This window comes from Sinohyriopsis cumingii, chromosome 18 (genome assembly GCF_028554795.1).
Source record: "Sinohyriopsis cumingii isolate HCF-2022 chromosome 18, ASM2855479v2, whole genome shotgun sequence".
Classification (NCBI taxonomy): domain Eukaryota; kingdom Metazoa; phylum Mollusca; class Bivalvia; order Unionida; family Unionidae; genus Sinohyriopsis; species Sinohyriopsis cumingii.
The window spans coordinates 14,632,942-14,648,493 of record NC_142978.1 but is presented as its reverse complement, the minus strand read 5'-3'; the positions used below and the strand labels follow the sequence as shown (position 1 = coordinate 14,648,493).

General features: G+C 33.4%; 1 protein-coding gene across 1 annotated transcript in view; it reads right to left on the bottom strand.

Moving 5' to 3' along the window:
* The window catches only part of LOC149776131 (bifunctional 3'-5' exonuclease/ATP-dependent helicase WRN-like), a 202,244-nt gene that overhangs the window by 95,893 nt on the left and 90,799 nt on the right, over positions 1-15,552 (bottom strand). Inside the window, exons 15-16 of the mRNA XM_089942399.1 lie at positions 12,134-12,242; positions 3,369-3,470 (exon numbers count right to left, since the gene is read on the bottom strand). Of these exons, the coding sequence (XP_089798525.1) occupies positions 3,369-3,470; positions 12,134-12,242 (211 nt within the window). The remainder of the gene's footprint in view (positions 1-3,368; positions 3,471-12,133; positions 12,243-15,552) is intronic.

Below are 15,552 nucleotides of genomic sequence, written 5' to 3'. Positions count from 1 at the left end.
AACAATGACCTTAGTCTTATCTACTTTAACAATGACCTTAGTCTTATCTACTTTAACAATGACCTTAGTCTTATCTACTTTAACACTGACCTTAGTCTTATCTACTTTAACACTGACCTTAGTCTTATCTACTTTAACACTGACCTTAATCTTATCTACTTTAATACTGACCTTAGTCCTATCTATTTTAATAATGACCTTTGTCTTAACTCCTTTAACAGTGACCTTTGTCTTAACTCCTTTAACAGTGAGTTTAATCTTTACCAAAACACTGAGCTTAATGTTTACTATTGTAAAAATAACCTTAAGCTTATCTATTTTAACAATGACCTTAATCTTAACTACATTAAAATTGACCTTTGTCTTAACTAGTTTAAGAGTGACTTTAATCAAGGGTATGGACAGACAGAGAGGTGCCAAAGTTTATACTGTGTTGAGCTTTCAACAATTACCTAGTTCATAGTATTAGTAATAAGCATCAGATATGAAATTTGACTATGAACACCAGCATAAATATTCTGTAATACCTGCATCTTTAAATATTAATGCATGCACAAAAGCAATTGCTGACCTTTTATGGGGTAAGAAAACACATAGGGAAAAGTAATCACAGCATACAGAATGCAACCCCCCAAAATTACAAGCTGAATTATATTTACAGATCAAAAGGGCTTGAGATCACTCATCTGACTGACATCTACCTAACATCCAAATGCAATAGTAATTGGCCAAGAAATCTGTCAGTAGAATGCTTCTCTGTGTGTGTGTGTGTGTGTGTGTGTGTGTGTGTGTGTGAGATTTGGATTTTTAACACAGCTTTAAATATTTTCCAGTCATATCACCTTGATGTCTGCAGTGTGGCAGTTCATAGTGATGTCCAGCACTGGGGAATCATTTGGTCAAATTCTGGTAAGAAATGCTTGACAAGTCATTCAAAGTTTTTTCTAATTTTAGTAATAGCAGCCATTTTTGATGACAAAATGGCATCACTGACACAAATCTTAAACCCTTCATTTCAGGATGCTGTCAAATTTGATGAAATATTTTTCTGAAGTTTTTTAAGTAGTCATTTAAAGATTATTCTGTTTCGTTTTTTTTTGGCAACACTGACTGTATTAATGGCAATACGACCAAAGGGATTGTTAGTACAAATGACAAAAGGATTTTTGGTTTGGGAAAGTAAAATATATAGCAGTAAAATTACCAGGTTTCTAACTAGTATTATGTGGGGGGAAGTGAATATAGGAATTTCTGAGATAGATGTGAGGGAAGCAATGATAAATCTAGGTAACTAGGTCAGCGATATAGGAACTAATGTAAGTTGGGTGTGATAACACATCAATAGCAAGCAAAGTTTTTGGGTTTCAGGAAGGCTTTGACAATTCTGGGTCAACAGGTCAGCATCATCACATATCTGGATAACTAGGTCATATTCCAACTGTTTCAGCACCATTTAGTTATGGTATGATCTGAGGGGAAGGGAGCTGTCATTCATCTAGTAATGGTTAGCCAATCGTATTCTGAATGTGGGGAAAGGGTGTGGGATTACAATATGTGTACATATATAAATACAAGATATAGTGTGGAGCAGAAAAAGCGGAAGGCAGAAGGGCAGAAAGCAGAAAGAAAAGAAGAAAAATGGCAGAGAAAGGAAAAGGGACAGCAGAGTTAAGATGTAGTTGGAAATAGGAATCAGACAGAGATATACAAGATGGGGAGTTTAGAGAAAGGATACCTAATGCACATAATGGAGTGATAGATAGATATACTGAGTGGACAAATATAGTGAGAAACAATGTAGATAAACATCAGTGTAGAATTTGGATAGGTGGACAGAACTAGCGTGCATACTGGATATAAACAGTAGATTACAATATGACTTAGTGTTTTAAATTAGTATATCACTGGTATCTGCCTCACCCTGAAGTCAACAGAAAGACCCAATAGGTCAGAAGGACTGCACCTAATGGGTCAGAGTAAACTGACAATTTCTGAATAAATCTGAAAGCCCTTCATACCTTGTGTCAAATTTGGTCACTTTGGTCACTTTGTGTCAAATTTGGTCATTTGGTAACTTTGTGTCAAATTTGGTCATTTCTGTTGGGAAATGTTTAAGAAATTGAATAAAAGAAATTATATTTTATATTTTGGTAGCAGCAGCCATATTAGATGATGGATCATTATCACTGGTATAAACTTGAAAACCATTCATGGTGTTTTCTTCCAACTTGGTCAAATTCTCTTGAGTCATATTTCAGGACGTCTACTGTTATTTTATGATGGACTGGCTTTGTATAAGCCTGAAAACCCTCAATGACAGGATGCTTTCTGTCAAATATGATCAAATTCTACTGTGGTTTTTGAGGAAAAGGTTCCCTATGTTTTGCAAATGCATCCAAATTTGATGATAAATGAGCATAATACATGATGGATGGTACATGACAAACAGTGCCACACCAAAAACTCACATGACATTATGGCTGGGTGAACACGAAACTAAACTTGTAATAATAATACAAATTATGCTTATAATCTATCAAATTAAATTTTCCCCACAAATCTCTAAAAAATTTCATTAGGAGGCAAATTTTAATACAATAAATTATATGACACTGATTATTTTGATTCTATTAAACAAAACATTATTGTATGACATGTTTGAATACTTTTATACTGTTTCAAGTGAAAATTTTCTGACAAATGTATCCCGGAAAAGTAAGGAGTAAATTCAGTCAGGACATTTTTGAAAGAGGCTTAAACCAAGTAGGATGATGGATAGAGAGATGTACCAAGTAGGATGATGGCTACAGAGATGTACCAAGTAGGATGATGGATACAGAGATGTACCAAGTAGGATGATGGATAGAGAGATGTACCAAGTAGGATGATCGATACTGAGATGTACCAAGTAGGATGATGGCTACAGAGATGTACCAAGTAGGATGATGGATACAGAGATGTACCAAGTAGGATGATGGATAGAGAGATGTACCAAGTAGGATGATCGATACTGAGATGTACCAAGCAGGATGATGGATAGAGAGATGTACCAAGTAGGATGATGGCTACAGAGATGTACCAAGTAGGATGATCGATACTGAGATGTACCAAGCAGGATGATGGATAGAGAGGTGTACCAAGTAGGATGATGGCTACAGAGATGTACCAAGTAGGATGATGGCTACAGAGATGTACCAAGTAGGATGATGGATACAGAGATGTACCAAGTAGGATGATGGATACAGAGATGTACCAAGTAGGATGATGGATACAGAGATGTACCAAGTAGGATGATGGATACAGAGATGTACCAACCCTCAGAGATTTAAATCAAAATATGCCTCCATCTAGAGGGCATGATAACTCACCTTCTTCTGCAAGTTGTGGATGTCAAGTATTGCTGCATTTTGGAAAACATGTCCAACTTGTGTTGCTTAAACTTCTGGTTTTTGTAATCTTTCAGCAAGAACCTAATTACAAACACATATATAAATAAATAAGAACCCAATGCAAAAACATGAAACTATCAACAAATAAATGTTTTTCTAATATAAAAATGTTCAACACTGTTTCAGAAGAGAATGTATACAAGTATACAATATGATAGCCACTGAATGTTTCTGGAAAGTATTTCTCTGAAACAATGTTGGAAAATTATAGCAATGTTAATGGACTAAAACATTATTCTGGTCATGCAATGACAATAATAACAGCCATTTAAAGTGTATAGTTCTTGACAAAATCATTGAAAAGATTCATTTTGCAAATAGTTTATTATTGTTGTTATTGTTGTTGTTAATATTATTACTGTTGCTGTTGTTGCTACTATGGCACAATAGCAACAAACATCATCATCATGCCAGACCTGCCAACCGTACAAGACCCAAAGCAGGCAGTCAATATTTTCCCATAAGTTAGACCAATTTTCAGTAAGGTATAAGGATTTTGGAAATATGTACTGCTATTGTCAACATAGAAAACATGCATTAAAAAAGTTTATAAATGTGGTCTGAAAACATGCATTAAAAAAGTTTATAAATGTGGTCTGATGCAGGGAAGGCAACATCATATTCAGCTGCAAGTTTGCCTTAATGACCTCCAGTTAAGTTCCAGAACTTTACTTCCAAACCTCATGTCAGTCAATCACTTCATGGTGTAACTCACAACTCGATATAATCTTTATATTTGCTTTACTTCACACAGTTATGGCCATCTCTCTCCTGCCATAAGCAATACTGAAAATGACACGACACGATGTCCAATAAATGAACATTCCATTTGTTCAACTTTACTAAATGTTAATCACCTCTGAGGCATGAGTTCCAGTCTGTGGCTCAGCCTATGTGGGTACATGAGAAAGCTTGACAGTAGCTTCAAGTGGGTTGGTGGTTCTTACCAGGGTTTCCCCACATTCTTCCTTCACCAGTTATAGCCTACTGTGTGCTGAAAATAGCATTAAAACCACAACAACTAATCGCTTAGCTTTTTTAAACCTTTACTACATAATGAATATCTACTATATTTCCAGTGTCGTGGGGTTTTGAGACTCAAAAAGCGTTCTGAGGTCCCATGGGGGGAGGAAGAGGAAGTGTGTGTGAACAAAAACTGTGATGTTGTGTAAATTAAGAATAAACTAAATTTTCATATAAGCTAATAGAATATAACTGGAAATTCAAATCTGAATAAAATTAATTAACTTGTCTGTATTTTCAAAGCATTTAATACACTTACAAAGAAAGAAATAGTAATGTTAGCATTGTCAAATATCAATGCCATACACGTGTGCAAACACATAGTCATAACTACACTGACATTAAATAAAACATACACCAAGTTTCTGTCTTTAATATCCATTGGAGGGCAAAATATATGTTTAATATGAAACAGTTATTGTTGATGTTGAAAGTTTAATGGGGGTGGGATTTGAAGGTAATGCAAATGTCATTAGTGTTCATCACTGCACTCAAGAGAAACTGGATGGTACTGTTATCCAAACTTCCCTGATTGATTATTTTAGCAAATCCCGGTCAGAATGACTTGTTCATGATGTTAGCATTTTCATAACTGCATCTGATGCAGTATGACCATGAGATCTGCTTGCCTCTTGAAAAATAAATAAATAGATATATCACATTTGGGACTGTACATTTCATTGGGGAAGGGGGAGAACATAATATTTTCAAGTTTACAGGGGTCTTTGCAAATAATAGAGCAGTAATAAATACCTCTGTCCAGTTTGGGTGTTAATCTTTCTCAATACAAATCAACTGTGCAAAAATGAACATGTGTTTATTATTTCTTTCAATCAATCTATTTCATGGCTAAAATCAACCTGAACAGCATGGGTCAGTTTTAACAAGATTAAGATAATGAGAACTAATCCGAATGTTCAATTTAGTATGTCAAATATGCTATATACAGATGGTGCTCCCATTTCAAAAGACATGATACAATAACCAATATTGGTATGATGTTTGCAGTATGTGCAAATAATCAAATGCCCCTTTCCCTGCAACTGTGCTTGACAAAGTAAAATTCTGTCAACCGGGAGTTTTTAAATTTATTTTCAGTGGGCTCTGCTTGCTTTGATGATAGTGTATTGCTTCCTGAATCGCATTCTTCAAAACTGAACCACCCTATTCCAACAAATGAAATAATCACATTTTGCATTTTATATATGGAGTAAAAATCCAATTTCAATGGAACGTTGCAGATGATCAGAAACTTTATTAAAGTTGGCTTCATAATTCTCATTTAATGCTGTGATGCGTAATAACATCTGTTCTTCAGCACATCTCTTTGATGAACTTAACTTCAGACGAACTGGGTTGTTCTACTTTGTGTACTCTACCTATGCAAATTAGCTAAATGGACTCTCCCACATCAGAATATGACATAACATCACCTGAGCTATTGTCAGCCAATCAAATATCTCCAAAAAGTGGTTGTATATCTCTGTCCATCTTATCTTTCGATTGCCTCTATATCTACTGCATGCCCAAGAATAGGTGTACCCTAGCTCTAAGCATTAATCTTTACTGTTCATAATACTATAGAATGCTAGCATATATCATCGTGGTCACAAAATATGTCTTTTTTGCTGTTGAAAAAAACTTTCAAGCTAAGATTCCTGAAAACTGTGTCCAAACATGACCATGTGTGTGTATGGTGGTGGTGGGGCCATAATCATGTTTGTTGTGACACAGCAGGTTATGGCAGGTATGATAATGATGCCTTTGACATAAATTCCTTTACTACATGACAACTTTTTATGCTTTTCGTGACAAGTCCAGTTAGGATAATCAGTACTACCAAATTTAAGCCTTGTATCTATAACTATCACTTATACAGCAGAGGGAATGAATCTAGAAAAAAAACATGAAGCAAATCAGTTTAATCAAAGGATGAAATCGGTAGTTTAATAAGAGGATGAAATCATCAGTTTAATAAGAGGATGAAATCATTAGTTTAACCAGAGGATGAAATCATTAGTTTAATCACAGGATGAAATCATTAGTTTAATCACAGGATGAAATCATTAGTTTAATAAGAGGATGAAATCATTAGTTTAATCACAGGATGAAATCATTAGTTTAATCAGAGGATGAAATCATTAGTTTAATCACAGGATGAAATCATTAGTTTAATCACAGGATGAAATCATTAGTTTAATCACAGGATGAAATCATTAGTTTAATCAGAGGATGAAATCATTAGTTTAATCACAGGATGAAATCATTAGTTTAATCACAGGATGAAATCATTAGTTTAATCAGAGGATGAAATCATTAGTTTAATCACAGGATGAAATCATTAGTTTAATCACAGGATGAAATCATTAGTTTAATCAGAGGATGAAATCATTAGTTTAATCACAGGATGAAATCATTAGTTTAATCAGAGGATGAAATCTTTAGTTTAATCACAGGATGAAATCATTAGTTTAATAAGAGGATGAAATCATTAGTTTAATCAGAGGATGAAATCATTAGTTTAATCACAGGATGAAATCATACTTTAATCACAGGATGAAATCATTAGTTTAATCAGAGGATGAAATCATTAGTTTAATCACAGGATGAAATCATTAGTTTAATCACAGGATGAAATCATTAGTTTAATCACAGGATGAAATCATTAGTTTAATCACAGGATGAAATCATTAGTTTAATCAGAGGATGAAATCATTAGTTTTGTCAGAGGATGAAATCATTAGTTTAATCACAGGATGAAATCATTAGTTTAATCACAGGATGAAATCATTAGTTTAATCAGAGGATGAAATCATTAGTTTTGTCAGAGGATGAAATCATTAGTTTAATCACAGGATGAAATCATTAGTTTAATCACAGGATGAAATCATAGTTTAATCAGAGGATGAAATCATTAGTTTAATCACAGGATGAAATCATTAGTTTTGTCAGAGGATGAAATCATTAGTTTAATCACAGGATGAAATCATTAGTTTAATAAGAGGATGAAATCTTTAGTTTAATCACAGGATTAAATCATTAGTTTAATCACAGGATGAAATCATACTTTAATCAGAGGATGAAATCATTAGTTTAATCACAGGATGAAATCATTAGTTTAATCAGGGGATGAAATCATTAGTTTTGTCAGAGGATGAAATCATTAGTTTAATCAGAGGATGAAATCTTTAGTTTAATCACAGGATTAAATCATTAGTTTAATCACAGGATGAAATCATTAGTTTTGTCAGAGGATGAAATCATTAGTTTAATCACAGGATTAAATCATTACTTTAATCAGAGGATGAAATCATTAGTTTAATCAGAGGATAAAATCATTAGTTTAATCAGAGGATGAAACCATTAGTTTTGTCACAGGATGAAATCATTAGTTTAATCACAGGATGAAATCATTAGTTTAATCACAGGATTAAAGTAACTGGACAGTTCAATCTACACTCATATGTTGTATTTAACAGTGTATCTACCATTTGTAAACATGTATTTAACAGTGTATCTACCATTTGTAAACATGTATTTAATAGTGTATCCACCATTTATAAACATGTATTTATTAGTGTATCTACCATTTGTAAACATGTTGTATTTAACAGTGTATCTACCATTTGTAAACATGTTGTATTTAACAGTGTATCTACCATTTGTAAACATGTTGTATTTAACAGTGTATCCACCATTTGTAAACATGTTGTATTTAACAGTGTATCTACCATTTGTAAACATGTTGTATTTAACAGTGTATCTACCATTTGTAAACATGTATTTAACAGTGTATCTACCATTTGTAAACATGTATTTAATAGTGTATCTACCATTTGTAAACATGTTGTATTTAACAGTGTATCTACCATTTGTAAACATGTATTTAACACTGTATCTACCATTTGTAAACATGTACTTAATAGTGTATCTACCATTTGTAAACATGTATTTAACAGTGTATCCACCATTTGTAAACATGTATTTAATAGTTATCTACCATTTGTAAACATGTATTTAACAGTGTATCTACCATTTGTAAACATGTATTTAACAGTGTATCCACCATTTGTCAACATGTATTTAACAGTGTATCCACCATTTCTAAACATGTATTTAATAGTGTATCTACCATTTGTAAACATGTTGTATTTAACAGTGTATCTACCATTTGTAAACATGTTGTATTTAAAAGTGTATCTACCATTTGTAAACATGTTGTATTTAACAGTGTATCTACCATTTGTAAACATGTATTTAACAGTGTATCTACCATTTGTAAACATGTATTTAATAGTGTATCTACCATTTGTAAACATGTTGTATTTAACAGTGTATCTACCATTTGTAAACATGTATTTAACACTGTATCTACCATTTGTAAACATGTACTTAATAGTGTATCTACCATTTGTAAACATGTATTTAACAGTGTATCTACCATTTGTAAACATGCATTTAACAGTGTATCCACCATCTGTAAACATGTATTTAATAGTGTATCTACCATCTGTAAACATGTTGTATTCAACAGTGTATCTACCATTTGTAAACATGTTGTATTTAACAGTGTATCCACCATTTGTAAACATGTATTTAATAGTGTATCTACCATTTGTAAACATGTATTTAATAGTGTATCTACCATTTGTAAACATGTATTTAACAGTGTATCTACCACTTGTAAACATGTATTTAACAGTGTATCTAACATTTGTAAACATGTATTTAATAGTGTATCTGCCATTTGTAAACATGTATTTAACAGTGTATCAACCATTTGTAAACATGTATTTAACAGTGTATCTACCATTTGTAAACATGTATTTAACAGTGTATCGACAATTTGTAAACATGTATTTAATAGTGTATCTATCATTTGTAAACATGTATTTAACAGTGTATCTACCATTTATAAACATGCACTCTGCATCTCATCATTGTGACTGGAAGTCATTGTAAATATTGAAAAGTACAATTCGCCGATTATTCATAATTTATACAGGAATATGCCGCTCTTTGAACTAGTTTTGTTTATTCTTATCAAGGTTTCACCATAAAGAGGAAGACTAGAACAAACTTCAAACTCTGGAATGAGGATATATGCTACTGATATGTACTGACTTCTTAAGTTTGTATCCCTCATTTCAACAAAAAGATATGACCAATAATGAACAACTTCTCAAACTATGAATTTTCAGTATTAAAAATACACTTACTTGCTAATTATACTAATCAGCATGAAAAAATATAAAAAGTCCTCAAATATGTGAAAAAAGGGAAAACGGATCAAGATCATCAAGGTGCAATAACTAAAATTTAATAAATGTAACATATCATTTTTAAATCATAATGGTTAATAATTTGTTATATTTCATCAACTGATGCACAGTAGCATCTGCCTCAATGAGTTAATAGAGGATTTTACATTTCAAAAACCATTACAATTGTTGCAATCAGTTTATACCAAAAACATTTATTTTGAGCTTTTAATTCCCATTACTTTAAATCTGAAAATTTACATACTTATATACTCTGCTGATCACTAGTATTGATGACACGTGCATTTACATAGTTTATACATAAAAACAAATTTGTTACATGACAGCAAACTTGTCAAATACTGAATACAGAAAGATCTAATGGAATGGCATACTTCAAGTGTGGGGGGTTAAGTAGTACATTTCTTTTGTAGAGTTGATGGCTTGATGAACAGCATGTCTTCAATTTGGAAGAACAAACAATTGATTGATTGATTGATTGATTGATTGTATTTTAACGGCGCATCAGCACTGTTAGGCTATTTAGCGCCAAACAAAATGTTATATGTATAATCTGTTAAAAATTATAAAAAGTCTTATAACGACCAGCGATATCAAAACCAAATAGTTGAAATTAAAATGATAAGATGGTAACGGTGAAAAACAAACAACAGATTTCTGAGAATTTACTTGGATTTTCAGAAGTGTTCAATAAATTTCTTTTTTTATGTCATCTTAAGGCAGTCACTACAAAATGTGCTTGCTTCCATGATGCAAGATAATAAATCAGTGAATACATACAATAATTCCCACTTATTTAAAGTTTACAATGCAACAACAGGAAAATCTTGCACAGGTATCCACCGACTCAGGCAATTCTGACTCATGTGAATTCTGCATTAATGCAATTTCATATGAATTTTTATATTATTTAATTTTTTAGATAAGACTATAAATAATTAAATTATTTGTCTAATACAAAAATATTAGGATTGATAAATGGCTAATAAATGCCATTAAAGGTTATTGAATTATGTATTTTGCCATAAAAAGTAAAGTCAGTAAAACCAAAATTTCAAGTTACGCAGCCACTTTTGGGAAAAGCAACTATCATGTAAGTCAGGGTTTAGTTGTAACACATTTTAAAGCTGATCTTTGCAGTTTTTCTGGATAAAATTCTGATCTTAGTATATAGGAGCTTGGTTCATCATTAGTGTCATCATGGTATATTCCTCGTGTCTAGATCAAAATAATACAGTTGTTAAGTACATGCACATATATATATGTGTGTACGTGAAATATGCAAATGCAAATTTTATCTTTATGGTTTTTAAATTTTTTTGTTGTTTTCAGCTTTCTTTCAGCTTCTTTTGAACTTGTACAGAGGAATTCAATTTTTGGAGACACAATATAAAATCAGCTTCAAAATCTTAATATTATCATTGCATTTTTCAATTGTTACCATAGTAACCAAGCTTTTGGAGTAAATTTCTACAAATCAATTTAAGACAAAAATACTATTTTATATCTGAACAGTTTGAGACCATGTGAGTACATTCTAGAAAAATACAAGCACAAAATATAAGGCCAAAACTTGACTGACTTTAAGTATTCGATCTTAACAATTCAATGAAAACAATAACCTGATGTGCCTCCACACTCATGAACAGTGAAGGATTCAAGAGGATGATTGTCCCCTTTACCTTGAGTGCATTTTGTTTGCTGGAAATTTCCAGCTAAAGCTACAATATATAAGCAAAAGCATGATGACACAGGCAATTTTGCTTGAGAAATTGGGCAGATTAATGCATCTTACCACTATATAATTAGACAGTCATTTTGCACGAGAAATTGGGCAGATTAATGCATCTGATACACCACTATATAATTAGACACATGCTTTTTGCATGAGAAATTGGGCAGATTAATGCATCTGATATACCACTATATAACTAGACACAGGTTTTTTTGCATGAGAAATTGGGCAGATAAATGCATCTGATATACCACTATATAATTAGACACAGTCATTTTGCATGAGTAATTGGGCAGATTAATGCATCTAATATACCACTATATAATTAGCACAGTCAAGCACAAAAAAATCCAGATTTAACTGCAAAGATCGTATGTTCACATTTTTATCACCATCATTACCAATGTCACCATGCATCATCACCACATCTCTAACACTACTTCCATAATCAATCAATCATTATCATCTTTATTATCACAATCGCCATCTTTATCACCATCATTGTCATTATTATCACATCACTACCACTACCATCACCATTAATTGTTGTAATTGAGACTGCCAAATTCCACCACCACCACATTATTATCATCACCATCACCATAGTGGTACCAATACTACCAACACCTCCATCATCTTCATACCTGATGGTGTTAAAGTCCTGGTTATTGAAGAAGGCATGACAGCTACTGGGTAGCCCATCTCTACCAGCCCTGCCCACCTCCTGGTAGTATGACTCAATGTCCCTGGGAGCTGTAGGGAAAACAAAATCAGTTCAATAAAAAAATGTTGCATCATGTGCAGCTTCAACATGCAAATCATCATGAACTCTTTACCTGTTTCAGCTTCTTTTTTCTTCCTTTTTTTGGCACAAAACTCCAAGGCGGGGCCCCAAGTGGCCGAGTGAGTAACAAAAACAACAACAACAACAAAACTCCAAGAACAACAAGTAAAACAAAGGTTATTGTTCAGTTGATAGTAGGTGTGGGGAAAGGGGTGAGCTGTATAAATGTAACATGGAATCCACCCTATATATAAGCATATTTTAAATGTTAACTTGCACAAGTAAATGAACTCACCTGTGTTCACAGAAGAATGTGGCTATAAACCAGTCTCAACCACATCATATTTATTCAGTAAATACGCGATGCAAATTTGACTCAAAATAAAATTTGTTCTATCTTCTGTTGTCCATTGTTCCAAATCAAATAATGCAAATGTCCAGTCACAAATACATTAAAGTACTCCCCCTCTTATAGGGCCACCTCTTCTGCACTCGGAATGCGGCCTTATAAGACAGGTGGTCTTTCCAGAGGGGGACTACATTTTTTGTGAGAAGTATACATAATGTATGTAGTAAGAAACCTACATACTCCAAAGCATTTAATATCTTCATTTAATATCTTCATTTAAAGGTAACATTAATTATTAAAAGGTTCTTCTTGTCTTAACAATAGACTTGTTTCAACTGAATAAATAAATAGTTCTTATTCTCCATTTTTCCACTGCTGCTGAATAACCTCCTTATCGGTTATGACATTGTTTATTCGAGTCTTTTCTACGTAAAATTGTTTGGCAAGTCCCCCTTCCCCCATGTCGATGAGTAGAAAAACAGACTTTCTTCTAAAATAATACGTCTCTATTTATGTGAAGACATATTAATCTTTGGTAATGATTTATTAAGATGTTGCTTACTGTATGCGATTTAATTATGCAGACGAAACTTTTGTAGAGTGGACGAAATGCCTTCTTTGTAAAAGAAGCAATAAATATAGTGTCACGTGATTTTTCAGTCTTTGTCTGGTATCCTGTTTTGTTCAAGTTTAATTTCTATAAAGGTGTTAATCCACAAAATCTATTTTTAGCCTATGCTGACCATGATATGATCTTGACAATTACGTCCGGTTGTAATCATCATGGAGAAGAACTCGACAGATGTGTGAAGCCCAAAACTCTATCATAACATTGGTGACCCCATTTCCTGTAAATGTCTGCTTTTATAGATAATGATATAATATTAATCTTTGTGTTATATGTACTTTAGCTAACACTTCTTTCAGTAATGGAAACCTGACATTGGGAGACAGGTATCAACGGTAGAGGTAATCTCATTACTTACCTTACATCATGATATGAAAAAATTATTGGTTCTGGACACATTTAAAATAAAAATTGACTACTTGTGAGGGGAACATTTTACATTGTTGTACTAATATGCTGGCCACTGGTCGCAATAGAGGGGTGGCCAATCTTGAGGGGTACTTTAAAATACAAACTCGTCAGTGCCAAGGGATTCTGGCTGTAAGAAGCAAGTGGCCGCTGGTCGAGGGGGGCACATGTTCAAGAGGGGGACTACTGTAAACGTAAAAAAAATAATCTACATCTAAATGGTAATATTTGTTCAATTTTGTTTAGGGCTATTTTTTACGCACAACAAATGAAAGGTGCAATGTCCCAGTCAGAATGAATGAAATCATTCCTTCTTCTTTGTCTTCACTGAAATAATAACTGTGTGATAAAAAGAATCTCAAATGGTAAATGATTTAATATTAAATTTATGAAACTTTGTTCAGTAATGTCCAGCTTGTTTCATAAATTCAATATTAAATTATTACCGATTTGAAATCCTCTATTTATGTACTTGGAGTGTTTGTCCACTTTTTTTATAACCTTTGAACACCTTGCAAGTTAGTCCCTCTATGTTTTTAATGGTGCATTAAATGGAAATGTTTACCCACTGAAAAACTGTGGCTACCAAAATTTCTGATTGGCTACCATAGCTTCTATTGTGGTAACCTATCAGATGACCACACATACTGGAGATCTGCCGTCACACATTGTGCTGAGATAATCTTGCAACAGATCTGCTTTTCAGTATATTTTCCCTTTTTCCAAGAACTTTCTTAACGGCCCTTTCCAACTTTAGGTTCTGTATGAGCAAAAGTAGAATCAGACAGAAAAGTTTCACTTAAGAGAAAATTGAACAAATATTTCAGTAAATTATGTTTATTTGAAAATACTTATGCAATCACATTAAAATTAGTTAATTACTTCCTCTGAATCCAGCCCAATGTGGAAAGATGAAAAAATATCTTTCTGTCAATATATCTTATAAAGAAAGTAACTATGACAGATCAACTTGTTTCCACTAGGTGGCCACAAGTTATCTGATGTGAACAGTTTAATCTTGAATGAAACCTATAACAGGATGTTTGCATTTGATGGGTGGGAGGGACTGATAGTAATGAAATTTCCTTTAAGGCATCAAATACATTACCTGATCACATTAGGAGGAGGACAATTCAATCTCTACTTACAACACTCAGCATGATCACAACTCTCCTGAAGACAATGCATTTACATGTGTGAGGAATACCCCTTTTGAAGCTAGCAGTATCAGGAAGCAAATCTAATACGACAACTGCTTCAGCAAGGTGGAAGACAGATGCCTGAACTTAGATGAGCTGAACCACATCAAAATCCAGGAGAGGTACCAATCTGATAGCAAGGTGAGCGAGCACGGCCTTGATATGTTGAAATCGGACAAGTTGGAAGGTATTTGCTGCAGCCAATATCATCTTTTCCATGATATCTGAATGTGTGTGAAATCATGAAATAGTATCCAGGGTCCACGTTCTTGTCTTTAAAGAGGAAAGCAAGAAGTTAACCAGCTGTATGATGGAGGCTAAGAGTGGGGTGATGTTAACATGACACCAGTTATTGAATTGTGCTAATTCCCCTTCAAAGTGGTGGCATGGCCTAGACTAGATCTGATTTGAGTAGAATCACCTGGCATGGCCTCAGCCAGATCTGATTTGAGTAGACTCACCTGGCATGGCCTAGACCAGATCTGATTTGAGTAGAATTACCTGGCATGGCCTAGGCTAGATCTGATTTGAGTAGACTCACCTGGCATGGCCTGGTCCAGATCTAATTTGAGTAGAATCACCTGGCATGGCCTAGACCAGATCTGATTTAATTGTCATTGTATGGGCTGGTTTAGGTACTTTCATTTGGGGTATGTGGTATCAATGCCATAAAACTAGTAAAATATTTTAAATTT